Source organism: Podarcis muralis, chromosome 4 (genome assembly GCF_964188315.1).
Source record: "Podarcis muralis chromosome 4, rPodMur119.hap1.1, whole genome shotgun sequence".
In the NCBI taxonomy this organism is placed as follows: Eukaryota; Metazoa; Chordata; class Lepidosauria; order Squamata; family Lacertidae; genus Podarcis; species Podarcis muralis.
The window spans coordinates 46731413-46743487 of NC_135658.1; the positions used below are offsets into that span (position 1 = coordinate 46731413).

Here is a 12075-nt window from a genome sequence, read left to right on the forward strand (position 1 = left end):
GCAGCTTGGGAGGGCAAGTTGGCTGATATGGAAATGAGATGGTTGAACATGAATAGAAAGCACAGGCCAAGTACGAGGTGGGTATTGAGATGAGGGGATGGGACCCTAAGGTTAATCACATCATGTTCAGAGTTGTTTTTACAGAGGAAGATTGTATTCTACAGCAGGAATTAAAAGTGAGGCGCAAGACAGGAGTTGTATGCATTTTTATGTTACTCAAGACAGTAACAGCAAAACATTCCCCCTCCCACCCCTGAAATGTCGTTTTGTGCCTGACTGAATGGCTTTTAAAGGTCACACAAAGTGATACAGTTATTTTGTAGCTCAAGCTTTGGTCTTGAGTCTTTAAAAGCAGTCCTGCAAGAAATGGTTAGAAGTATTTAAAATGATTTTTTTCTGCAGTCCTTACCAGGCTTTCCCCCCCAGCTGGAACTCACCAGAACTGAATTCCAGCACCTCTCAGGTGGGTGCCATTGCCATTCTAAGAGAACAAGGGAGGCTTTCATGGTGAGATCTGGCCCCTGTTTTTCTTGAAAAATAGCACTGGTCCTTATATACTAATCACTAGCGTAACAAAGGTGTTACTGAATACTAATAAAATTCTCAGGCGTAAGGGTAAAAATGGATCAGCCAGGCAGAAGCTGCATTGCACCACTTCAGTTATTCCCTACTGTAGTCATAAACAGATGAAGATGAATCAGGTGGTTGCAAGTTAGCAGAGCAAATGTGTCACAGCAACCATTGCATTGTTAGGTAGGAAAAACAAAAGGAAGTAGCAAATGCAGGACTCCTAATTTTCTCGAAATCCATTAGAATAGAGAAGACAACTCAATTAATTTAATGGGGGCTCTACATGGTTGTAGCATCAATATATATACATTTAACTATAACGCCTTGAAATGTTTAATCAGGTTTGTCACAGTGGGATTAATCGGTTGCTAACTGAACTCAGAAAGAAATAAAAATCTTATATCTCAGGCACTTAATGGAATGTAACTTATAAAGAAACCAGAACGACAACATCAACATTAAGGTTTATTTAAATCCAAAACTGACCTTTTTGAAATGTAATTAAAAATTATTTTTGGAAAGCTTACAGTTCAAAAATGGGAGCTCACTTGAGACTTTCATGATTTATTAACACAATGTTTACCTCAAAGGAAATGGTGTATCAAATGAGATCTTTAATTCATGATGGAACTCGTGCCTTCAGGCTGCAAGATCTAAAACAAATACATTCTGAAAGTCCTCTTCCAACTGTAGTTAATTTATTGTCTGCACAAGGACTGGAAGTTTAATTGCTTAAATCTTTCGGCTTTGAGATTCATTACCTTAGTAACCTACTTTTTCTCTATAACTGAAACTGAGCTACTCAATGTACAGTCCTGTGAACCCTGTTCCTAAAACCTCCTTGTTTTGTGTCTGCAGTCTTCATCCATATAATCTCACAGAAAAGCAAAAAGTTCAGAATATTCAAAGGTGAGTCTCTGAGGAAAAAAAAAATGTTTCCTTCAAAGTTCCATGAGTGATTCAAGTACAGAATTCTCAGGAACCTGAAGTTTCAGACAATATCCTTTTGCAGATGGATAAATGAAACCTGGTCTCAACTGTTAAGGGAGAACTGTGCTAAAATTATAGTTTGATGATCTAAGACTTCAACTTAATTGTCTAAACTCTATCAGGGATCTTTAGAGCTTTGGTAAAATGTGTAAGGATTGAGTAGCAGGAAAGGCTTTACAAGAAAGCAACTCTGATTGTCTAACAGATCTCATCTTCTGTCTATTAAGATGAGTGGCTTTGCACCTACTGCTCTTAACTACTTATTTACTGAAAGCCTAGCTCCTCCACTGAAATAAGGTTCCCAGAGTGGCCAACAAATAAAGAAGAAGATATTAATTGTGTTTTGGAGTTAAAGTCTATTAAGGAATAAATTTCCACTGGATTGTGGCCATGTGTATCTATTAGTTATTCACAGATTTTAAAGCAGTGGAATAAATTTCTGCTATACATTACGTGGATGGTACAATGCTTTCATTCTACGTTTTAGTTTGATCTCTCTCATTTAACTTTGCTGCTTTCTCACAGTATTTTCCTTTATTTACTCCCAAGACTGTGCAAGATGACAGTGTTGATGGAAATGTAATAGTAGGCAAGGTATGTTCACTTCACCAACATGCCTCAAAAGTGAATGTTTACTTAGGCTGATGAAGCAGCATTTCAGCTGGCTTTCTCAATATAAATTGTAGCATATTAATGAAAGAAATTAATCTGCAAAAGTTGAAGTTTCTATTATGTAACCCAAAGTGTAGTAATCTGGCTCCATGACACCTGTTCTTCAAACACTTTTATGCTATTTTAAGATTTGTTTACATCAAAAGGGAGCAAAATATCTTTAATTTAGAGGCTGTTAATTATCAAAGAAAAATAACACCTCAGTCTCAGCCATGTTTTTAGAAGTTCAATTTCCTGGTTAGTTCATATGTAAAAGAGAGAGAGAGAGAGAGAGAGAGAGAGAGAGAGAGAGAGAGAGAAGAAAGAAAAGAAAAGAAAAGAAAAGAAAAGAAAAGTGGTACCCAAAGACTAATATTTTGCTTTTCTATGTTTCAGAACCAACCTATCCTGCTGTTGTACACTTCTCAAAAGTCCCTGTTTCACTTCTCCCTGTTCCTGGCCACACTGGAAACAACATATCACTAGTTTTGGTTTGTCTTATCTTCTGAACCTGGGCTTCTGGTTTGTTTTACCCAAACCACAAAGAACAAGCAACAAGCCTGGGCTCAGATGACGTGTCAAACCAAGACTAGTGGTTGTTTGCTATGAGTGCAAGAGAATCAAAGTGGAGATTTTTGAGCGCGGTACACTAGCATGACGCTCGTTCACATTAGACCATAGTTAAACACAACCTATGGTTTAACATGATGTGCAAACCAAGCCAATGGCTTTCAGATTACTGTGATGCTAAATGATGAATGTCTAAAAGTGTGTCACCAGCATGAAAATTTTGGAAAACTCTGAATTACAGGATTTGGGGATGTAAAATATCAATATATTTTACAGCAGTCTATATAGCCCGTCTAAATAACTTGTGATCCACAAACAACACCTAGCTAATCAGCCATATATATTGGCTCATCAGATGCTTAACAATAATTCTGACGAGGGTAGCCAGCAAAAAACAAAACTTGACTAGCCTCTGGAAGCTGCCATATATGGCTGGGAATCCAAATCTGCCTTGACAGATTAAAAATTGTTCAGTTTCAAACAATAACATGTCAACTTCCTAGAAAAAAAACTTGCTATGCATATGAGAACACTCTTAGGACTCAGCTACATTTGTGAAGATAAAGCACTTTATGTGCGTTATAACAGTATGGCACCAGATGGCGCAGTGGAGTCCCTGTATGAAGTTTACGACCTGTTTAACTGAATCGCTTCTTTGATGTGTCTACATCCAGCCTTAATCTCAGGGTCATGGGTTAAAGCCCCATGTTGGGCAAAAAGATTCCTGTATTGCTAGAGGTTGGACTAGATCAGTGTTTCCCAACCTTGGGCCTCCAGCTGTTTTTGAACTACAATTCCCATCATCCCTGACCACTGGTCTTGCTAGCTAGGGATGATGGGAGTTGTAGTCCAAAAACAGCTGTAGGCCCAAGGTTGGGAAACACTGGACTAGATGACCCTCATGGTCACTTCAAACTCAACAATTCTATGCTTCTAGAAGTTGCATCTAAGTTTAGGTGGTATATATTACTATCCTAGTCCTGGCTAGTGATAATTCCTTGTCATAAATTGCCTTCTGAAGGCAAGAAATACATTACATCAGTGCACCAGTTTGCATTAGGAATTACATGAGTGCCCTACTTGCTAGCATTAGTTCAGACAAATGCTCCAGGGTCTAGACTGGTTTCCTGTAGTTTTTGAGACATCGTGAAAGGTATTAATTCTGAGCACTACCTATCTTGGTTTTCAGATTTTGCATCTTTTTCTTTCACAATTCTTACCATCTTCAAATTATTTCTGTCAAAAAGGACATGCCACATAAATGATAACCAAGGGCCATGAGGCTGCCAAAGTCCAAGCCAGTGCATTAAAGTGCTTAATTTCTTTTTCTGTTTATTTTTGATGGTCACTGTTAAGTCAGTTTTATAATTGATCCCATTTGTTTTGATTTTTTTAAAAAAATCTCATATTTTCCTCACCTGGTAGAGTAATGACACTGATATTTTTGGATCCTCCCCATTGGATGTTTGATTAGAGCATTTTACTTCCAACAAATTAAATTTTCTCATGAAATAGGAAAACTATGGATGAAATTAATGTTCCCCATTAAACTGTCACTCACAGTATTTGGAATAAACTCTTTGCACTGCATCAGTGAGAAATAGGAAGGGAAAAAAGTGTGTGTGAAAATATTAACTTGTTCATCTGGAAAACCCATCTGATGAGTGGAATAACAGAAGCAAATGGTCTAAATAGGAATAAATACCCTGCTTCCAGAACCCATCTGCTGTAAACTCCTGTAGGAAATCTTTTCAAAAGCTTAAAATAAAAAGAACAGCTATTTCAGAGATGAGCAATACAGTTATTACTCATAATGTTTTGATTTGCTAATGGGAATCTGGTACAGAGCTGTTATATTCACCAGCTGCCATCTACCTCAGGCAGAACCATGCTTGACTTTGCATATGTACAGTCAGTACCATATGCTAGGAATGGCTTGCTTTGACCGAGCAGACAGAAATAATTCAAGCTTAAATTTTCACGCCTGTTCAAAAAAAGGATATGACAATACAGATAAAAACTTAAATATCTGAAACCATCAACAACATTGCAATCACCACAGGAATTCTACATTTGAAAAAGCCACATTACAAGTACTGGTAACCTATTTATTTCCATTCTACTTGAAATACTGTAAAATGAAAGTAGAGATTTCAGAATCTTTATAATCTTTCATTTTTAATAATGATTTTAAACAGTGTTATCAAGTTTCATTAAAAAGGACTGAAAATTCTGTATGCTCACCTAGAAGTTACGCTTCCACTGAACATCAGATGTAGGACACTTGCGTAACCCAGGTACTTCAGATACAAATTTAGTGCTCCATCAGAAAATAAAATCAAAATTGACAGTGATTCTGTAATATTAATGGTACTTAATTCAATTCTGTATAAATATTTTTCCAACAGTAGAAACAAATTATTTTATTTTAGAGATCATATGGAAAACATAGACGCAGAACTTTCAGACCTTTTTATGCAAGGAAAATAAATACAAAATTGAAGGCGTTTATCTAAACCCCACTTATTTTTATCAATTTCATAGATTTCATTGGCTAAACAGGCTCTTGAAATTATAATCTGGACTTTGGCCATTAGGATACAATTTAAAACATATATAATTACTGACATCAAAACAGAGTGCAGCTTCTTTTTTCAAAACAACAATTGAAATACTTGAATAGACAATGATTCATTTAAAAAGAATCACAATTCACTACACAAAAGCTGTATACCAAACAGAGGACACACAATGATTTGCGTAAGTAGGAACACTGGATGATTAAGGTCTAGGTATTAATCAAGGACAGTCAAGACTAACTGGATAATCAAGGTCCAGAACAGATTCAAAACATTTTCTCTAACACATTGCTTTGCCTATTAGATATGTAGTAGTTAATAACTACTGAAGATAGTCCTACATGGTTAGAAAATGAAAGATGAAGAACTGTATGAAACCATGCTAAAATGGATAGAATGATGATTACTTACCAACAGGGCGAGCTGGAGACATTACAATGGTGTGGTGATAATATAACAAAATTAAAAGAAAAAAATAAAGAAAGTTTGTCAGAATGCATGATATGTAATATGCTTTAACTGTGGATACTCAGTTGAACACTAAATTCTCATATATTAGCCATAGTTAAATGCCTCTTGCTGTTATTTAAGTTGCAGTTATCAGAAGCTTTTTGTTCCTGCATAGGATTTGATTTTTAAAAAGTAAAGTAAAGAAAGCTGTCTGGAATCAATCATATGAGCAACACTTTTGATAGGTTCATATGCCATCATCAAATGCCATTGCTAATGCTTTATTGAAGTAAAGTAGTTCTACATTAGCCCAAACTTTTAGACCCTGATGAATACATCATCAAAAACCATAGACTGGCAAATGTCAATCCAATAAAAGAGAAGCATCACTGTATGATTTAAATACCAATTGAGTTTTAAGCATGGCTGATCAGGACTGCAGTACAGGCCGGAGAAAAGCCCTAGGCACCATTTTTCCTCATTCAGTAATAGACACAAAGGATCATACTACATCCCTTTTCCAATCTCTGACAGACCTGATGAAAATATAACATTACTCCCAATGGCCATAGGAATTTCAACTCAGATGTCCCAAATTGCTGCTTAGATCATTTCTAGTTTCTTTTTAAAATGTGGGAATGATCGACAAATTATTTCTGCTTCAGACTAATACTAAGATTGAAAGTAGTTGCTTCAACAAATGATTTCATTCTAGCAGAATACTGTCATTACATTAGAGTTGTTGGGGGCGAGTGGGATCTGTCACACCTGCTTTTACTCAACATATTTTAAGGAAGAGTTCAGAGGTACACTGGGTATTTTTGGTAGTTTAAATACAGGAGAGAGGAAACAGACCTAATGTTACTAACCAAACTAGTAAACTTATATTGTGAACTGCTTCCCCCCCCAATTTAACTTTGTTAGATTTAGGCAGCAATCCTATAGTCAGTGCTTACCTTTAAGTAACTTCTACTGAGTAGACATGTATAGAATATGCCTGTAAGACGCCCAAGTCAGACTTTTGGAACTTAATATGTTGTGACATCTTTTGAATATAATAAATTTATTTATTGTTATATTCTGTGCTTTTTTTCTGGGGGGGACACAGGGATACACATACCCCTAAACATTTTGTGAATCTTTGTATTTTTGTCCATTTACTGTATTTATTTTTCCAGATTTGAACTATAAAATGGTGATTTTCTTAAGTCAAAATGAGAGTACCCCTAAACTGTTTTTTTTGGGGGGGGGAAAGCACTGGTTATATTTATATCTTTTATTTCCCCCATTCCCCATTATACTATCACTATATTTTCCCCTAAATGCCCAAGGAAGAAATTTACAACTACTTGTGAGAGATGGGGAGTGGAATTAGAATAATCTGCCACTCCCTGCACCCTGCAGACTTACAGAGTTGACTCTGCTTAGAGGTATTTCCACCAGCTGCTGGAGAGAGGAGAGCATTGGGAATGAGGTGATAGTAGAGACAAATTGGCCTGAACTGTGGGCTGATTTGTGGATGCCCTGGTCCCTAGAGGGCCTAGTAGGGTGCCATTGACAGGTCAACCCAAGGGGGAAACACCAAAGAGAATGTCACCTTGGGAGTTATGATTGGGGGGGGGGGGCTGAGAGTGTACCACCCCTTAACATTAGTTAAAAGGATCACACATGACAGATGGCCATCCAACCTCTGCTTAAAAACCTCCAAAGAAGGAAAGTCCATCACTTCTTTTGGGAGTCTGTTGCACTGCTGAACATCTACCACCAGGAAGTGCGCAGCAGTTGTGAAAAAGACAATTTTTTCCCTGGTTATCATTATGAAAGGAACTGAAAATAAAACTGCCAATATCACAATGCTATCATACAAATCTATAGCGGAAACAGATTTGGAATACCATCTATACAGTTCTGCTTGCCTCATCTCAAAAAGGATATTGTAGAGTTGAAAAAAAGGCTCAGAGAGGGTAACAAAATGATCAAGGGGAAAGCAACTTCCCTAGGAGGAAAAGGCAGTTATGCATGGCAATGAGAATACGAATGAAGAAAAGTTTTTATTTCTCTCTCTGAATATTAGATGAATCAGGACAGATAAAAGGAAAGTATTTCTTCATTCTTAAAAAGAGAATTAGACAAATTCATGGAGGATAAGGCTATCAGTGGCTACTACGCACAATGGCTATGCTCTGCCTCCACAGCTGCAGATAGTATGCTTCTGAAACCACAGGAGGGGAGAATGCTCCTACAGTTTTCCCATGGGCATCTGGTTGGCCACAGTGAGAACAGGATGCTGGGACAAGATGGGTCATTGGACTGATCCAGCTGGTTTTTCCTATGTTATTCTCATTAATAGTTGAGGGTTCCTATACCCTATTTAGCTTTAAAAAGAAAAAAAAATCCTAGCTTGGCTTTCAAGGATTGCCTTTTATCTGCTAACGTTTGTCAGCAAAATGGAAATCTTTATGCCAAAGCTGCATATAGAAAACACAGTCCTTCCAAAAACTGTATTCCCTGTTTCAGCCTCTGCTGTCTAGTGGAACAAATACTAGGTTTTGAGGACAGCAGGCTAAAAGCAAGTATTTATTTATCACCCTTGGTGTTAAGTTGTGGGTGAACATATCAGACGACACAGCAATTCTTCAAACAGCTCTTGTTTATTCACAGGCAGAACAGAACTGAACTGAAGGGTTCAGCCAACCTGCTTATATAGAGCTCCACTAGAATGCAACAGTAACCATTTTCTATAACTATCCAATCACTGAACGTCACTTTCGATCCCATATTTGCATATGTGGACCTGAACTATCTACAGTATCCCCCTGCTGGCCCAGGATGAGAACTTCAGTACATAACACTTGGTGAACTCAAACACAACTACCAGCAGGTACAGGATACCCAGAGCGCAGCAAGTAGGTCAGAGAGTGAACAGCTGCTGGAAGCCCCTTATATAGTACATCAAGAAATTCCATCACCAGAGTCAGATGTTTTGTGGGTGACTGCCATTTCGTAAGTTTATGGGAAGTTGTATGTCTTTTTTCCTCTATCCATTGGCTCTTTGAATAAGTGGTTCATCTTACATTGATACAGGATCATTGGTAAAGATGAGTGTAAAACATGGATAAAATGGCAGTATATGAATGCAGATTTAGTAAGGCTGCTCATGAAAAATATTTCATACTTATGCATTATTGGAACAACATTATTGGGTGAGCCGGCAATGAAGCGTAGCTGACAGGAGCAGAAATACTACATAAGTAAAATGCCTGGTCTCATTGAAGCCAATCAATACGAGACAGCAATTCTATGCTCGTTTACTTAGGAATAAGTTCAACTGAATATACCAGAATTTATTCTGAAAGTAAATAAGCATAATACGAGGTTTCAGGTTAGTGGAAGAAGGCACAACACTACAGTCCCCCTTTTAAAAAGTGTCATAGAGACTGAAAGTTCAAATCATTATATTATATACACAAGGAATATTATTTTTGTTAGAGCCATAAAAACAATGGGAGTTTGACAATGCAGCTTTATATGCAAAATTTCCAGTCTCCTGACTTCAAACATTATATTTCTTGGCTTTTTAAATGTTCTTTTATATATTTGATGTTCCACATATACTTCCAATGCAGTGTCTTCCATTGTACTGAATAAACACTATGCCTATGGTTAGTTAAATTAGAAAGGGGGGGGGGGAGAAAGATAATGAGATATCTTCTTTCATGTAGGAAAATCAATTAAATTATATATTTTCTTTTTTCACCTTAATTTGCTCAAGTTCAGGCTCCAGTGAGTTCAACAGATTCCTCCTTGTCCCCTTTGTTCAACTCACTACTCATATAACTATGCTAAGCTTCAGCCTAAAGAAATTGTTGGTCTCTCCAACATGTGCCCTGGCTGATATTATGAGGAAATATGAAGTGTGTAGCTGACTAGTGTAGTGACTAGTTTTCTTATTTTCACAAAAAAAGGAAGGAATGGGTATGATGCTATTTTCTCTGAAATGAAAATCTATTGCCTGCTTTTCTCAAATTACAAAATGGCAATCTACACATCAAACATAGTTTGTACATGAACATGTTTTGCAGCTTAAAACAAAAACTTATTATCTAAAGTGAGTATTAATAGTAATATTTTAGCAGCTGGATTACCACAAAACCTCTCTCTTTTATCAAATTTGGACAACTCCTCACCCTCACTGCCTGCAAAGCCACTAGGTTAACTCCCCCCCCCTTTTTTTTTTTGTTCCAGATTCATCAAATCAAACTGAACTGTGTCTATGTATTAAATGATGGAAATGGAAACTGGCGTTTCAGGTCAGTTGACCTCTGTTCTAATAAAGCAATCCATAGAGACTTTGATCATCTGATTTAATGCGTATGAAGGAGAAGGAACACTGATAACGCTAAAAATGTTTTTATTAACCTTTCACAGCTCTACTGAACCTTCAGCACACGCTGCTAAATTGTGAAATAGTGTCTGAGTGATATCCATCCATCCATGGATAAGGGTATATCTAACAAACACACAAACAGATACACACAACTTATTATAATATATATTACAGGTATATTTATATGCTGCCTATAAATATTTAGATTAGTGTTTCCATATTGGACTCACATCACTGATAGTCTTAATACTGTTGACATTTTGACACTGCTGAGGACATATATCCATGTGCCTTATGATTTTGCAAATGCTTCAACATGTGTGCAGGTTTCAGGAAACTACTGAATCTCCAGACCGTCGTAATATTAGTGTGCTGGTAGATCCTGGAAGGAAACAATAATTCACCCCAACTGGATTCATCCTCTGGATTTAAACAGTACATCTCCCAAAGAAGTTCACACCTGGCTATGTAAAGCAAGGCAATCGGAACCACTAAGTGCACTAAGTGGAACTTACAGACAGCAAGACTTGAGAGCATGTTATTTGCTGATCTACAGTCTGTTGGCCAATGGGGACACCCTTTGACCTCCGACAGGATATGTATTTGGTGTTCCCCAATATATCTCAATTCTGCCACACACGCCCTTTTTCTTTCTCTCTAGCATGAAAATTTACCATTTTTTCTGTAGCCTGAAATCACGATTCTCCCTTTTTCTAAACCAGTGGTGGGGAACTGGATCTCCCCTACCATTCCATGGGCCAAATCTGAAAGGTGGGAAGGGCCACTCACCCATCAATCACATGTTGTCACAATGACATCAGGTGATGTGGTGTTTTGAAGCAGAGCTTCAAAGCACAGCACATTGCTCTTTGCAATTACAGGGCACCTTTAAAGTCTGCAGCATCATGGCATCTCTTGAATGCACATGCACACACACACACACAGAGAGAGAGAGAGAGAGAGAGAGAGACTTCTCCCTTAAGCTAAATCAATTTCTCCCTTTCTTCATCTTAGATTTTCTATTCTGGCATAGAAAAGAACTTTAGATTTTTGTCTGAAGAGATTTCCATGGCTTATAAGGTTAGAATAATGTGCAATGTACTAGTTTGAGCATCTGTTCACTATGTTAATTCTTCCTAATACAACTCCTAAGCCAACAATTAACTATGAATACTGGGAAGTATGTGTGTTTTTGTGTTTACCACTTTAAGACTTTTTTCTGCTTTTCATGATGTGTGAAAGGTAAGAAACACAACTTTCTATATGCAAGTTAACTAGAAAGGATAATTATTACAAAACTGTTCTTTGCACTCTTACATTGTGAACTCTGCGCATATTGGAATCACCACAGAGAGCAAACAACTAACAGTATAAACCCAAAGAGTTGGATCTCAACTTATGTCACACTTGGAGCAGACCTATAAGATCAATGGGACTTAACTTAGGCAGTCACTTAGGAGCTTTAGCTTTCTGGTAGAGAACACAATTTGCACGTTCAGTGTTCCATGTTCAACCTTTTGCATGATGACTTAAAATATCTATATTGTACAGAGAAATACCCTGCTCCAGATTCTGGAGAGCTGCTGTTAATTAAGCAGAGTACTGGGGTACTGGGCTAGAGGGCTATTGGTTTTACTCAATTATGCACCTCCTTAGCATCCCAATGACTATTCTAACAATCTTTAATCAATTAATGACTAATGGCAGTAGAAAGGATATTTTTTAAATAAATGGAACTCTTACAAAATTATATACAAGAAAAAGCTGTTTTTAAATATATGTGTTTAAAATCTACCTGCAATTATTTCGACTCAAAATCATTGTATTTGCACCATTTTAGAAAACAGAACCACACTATATTGCATTCCCTTTCCCATA

General features: G+C 37.1%; 1 protein-coding gene across 20 annotated transcripts in view; it reads right to left on the reverse strand.

Annotated features, from left to right (window-relative positions):
• ROBO2 (roundabout guidance receptor 2) overlaps positions 1-12075 on the reverse strand; it is a 939553-nt gene that overhangs the window by 126139 nt on the left and 801339 nt on the right. For 13 of the 20 annotated variants that reach the window (XM_028726916.2, XM_028726919.2, XM_028726924.2 and 10 more), the window contains one exon: positions 5772-5783. The exons of the other annotated variants lie outside the window; for them this stretch is intronic. In XM_028726916.2, the coding sequence (XP_028582749.1) occupies positions 5772-5783 (12 nt within the window). The remainder of the gene's footprint in view (positions 1-5771; positions 5784-12075) is intronic. 20 annotated transcript variants of the gene reach the window in all.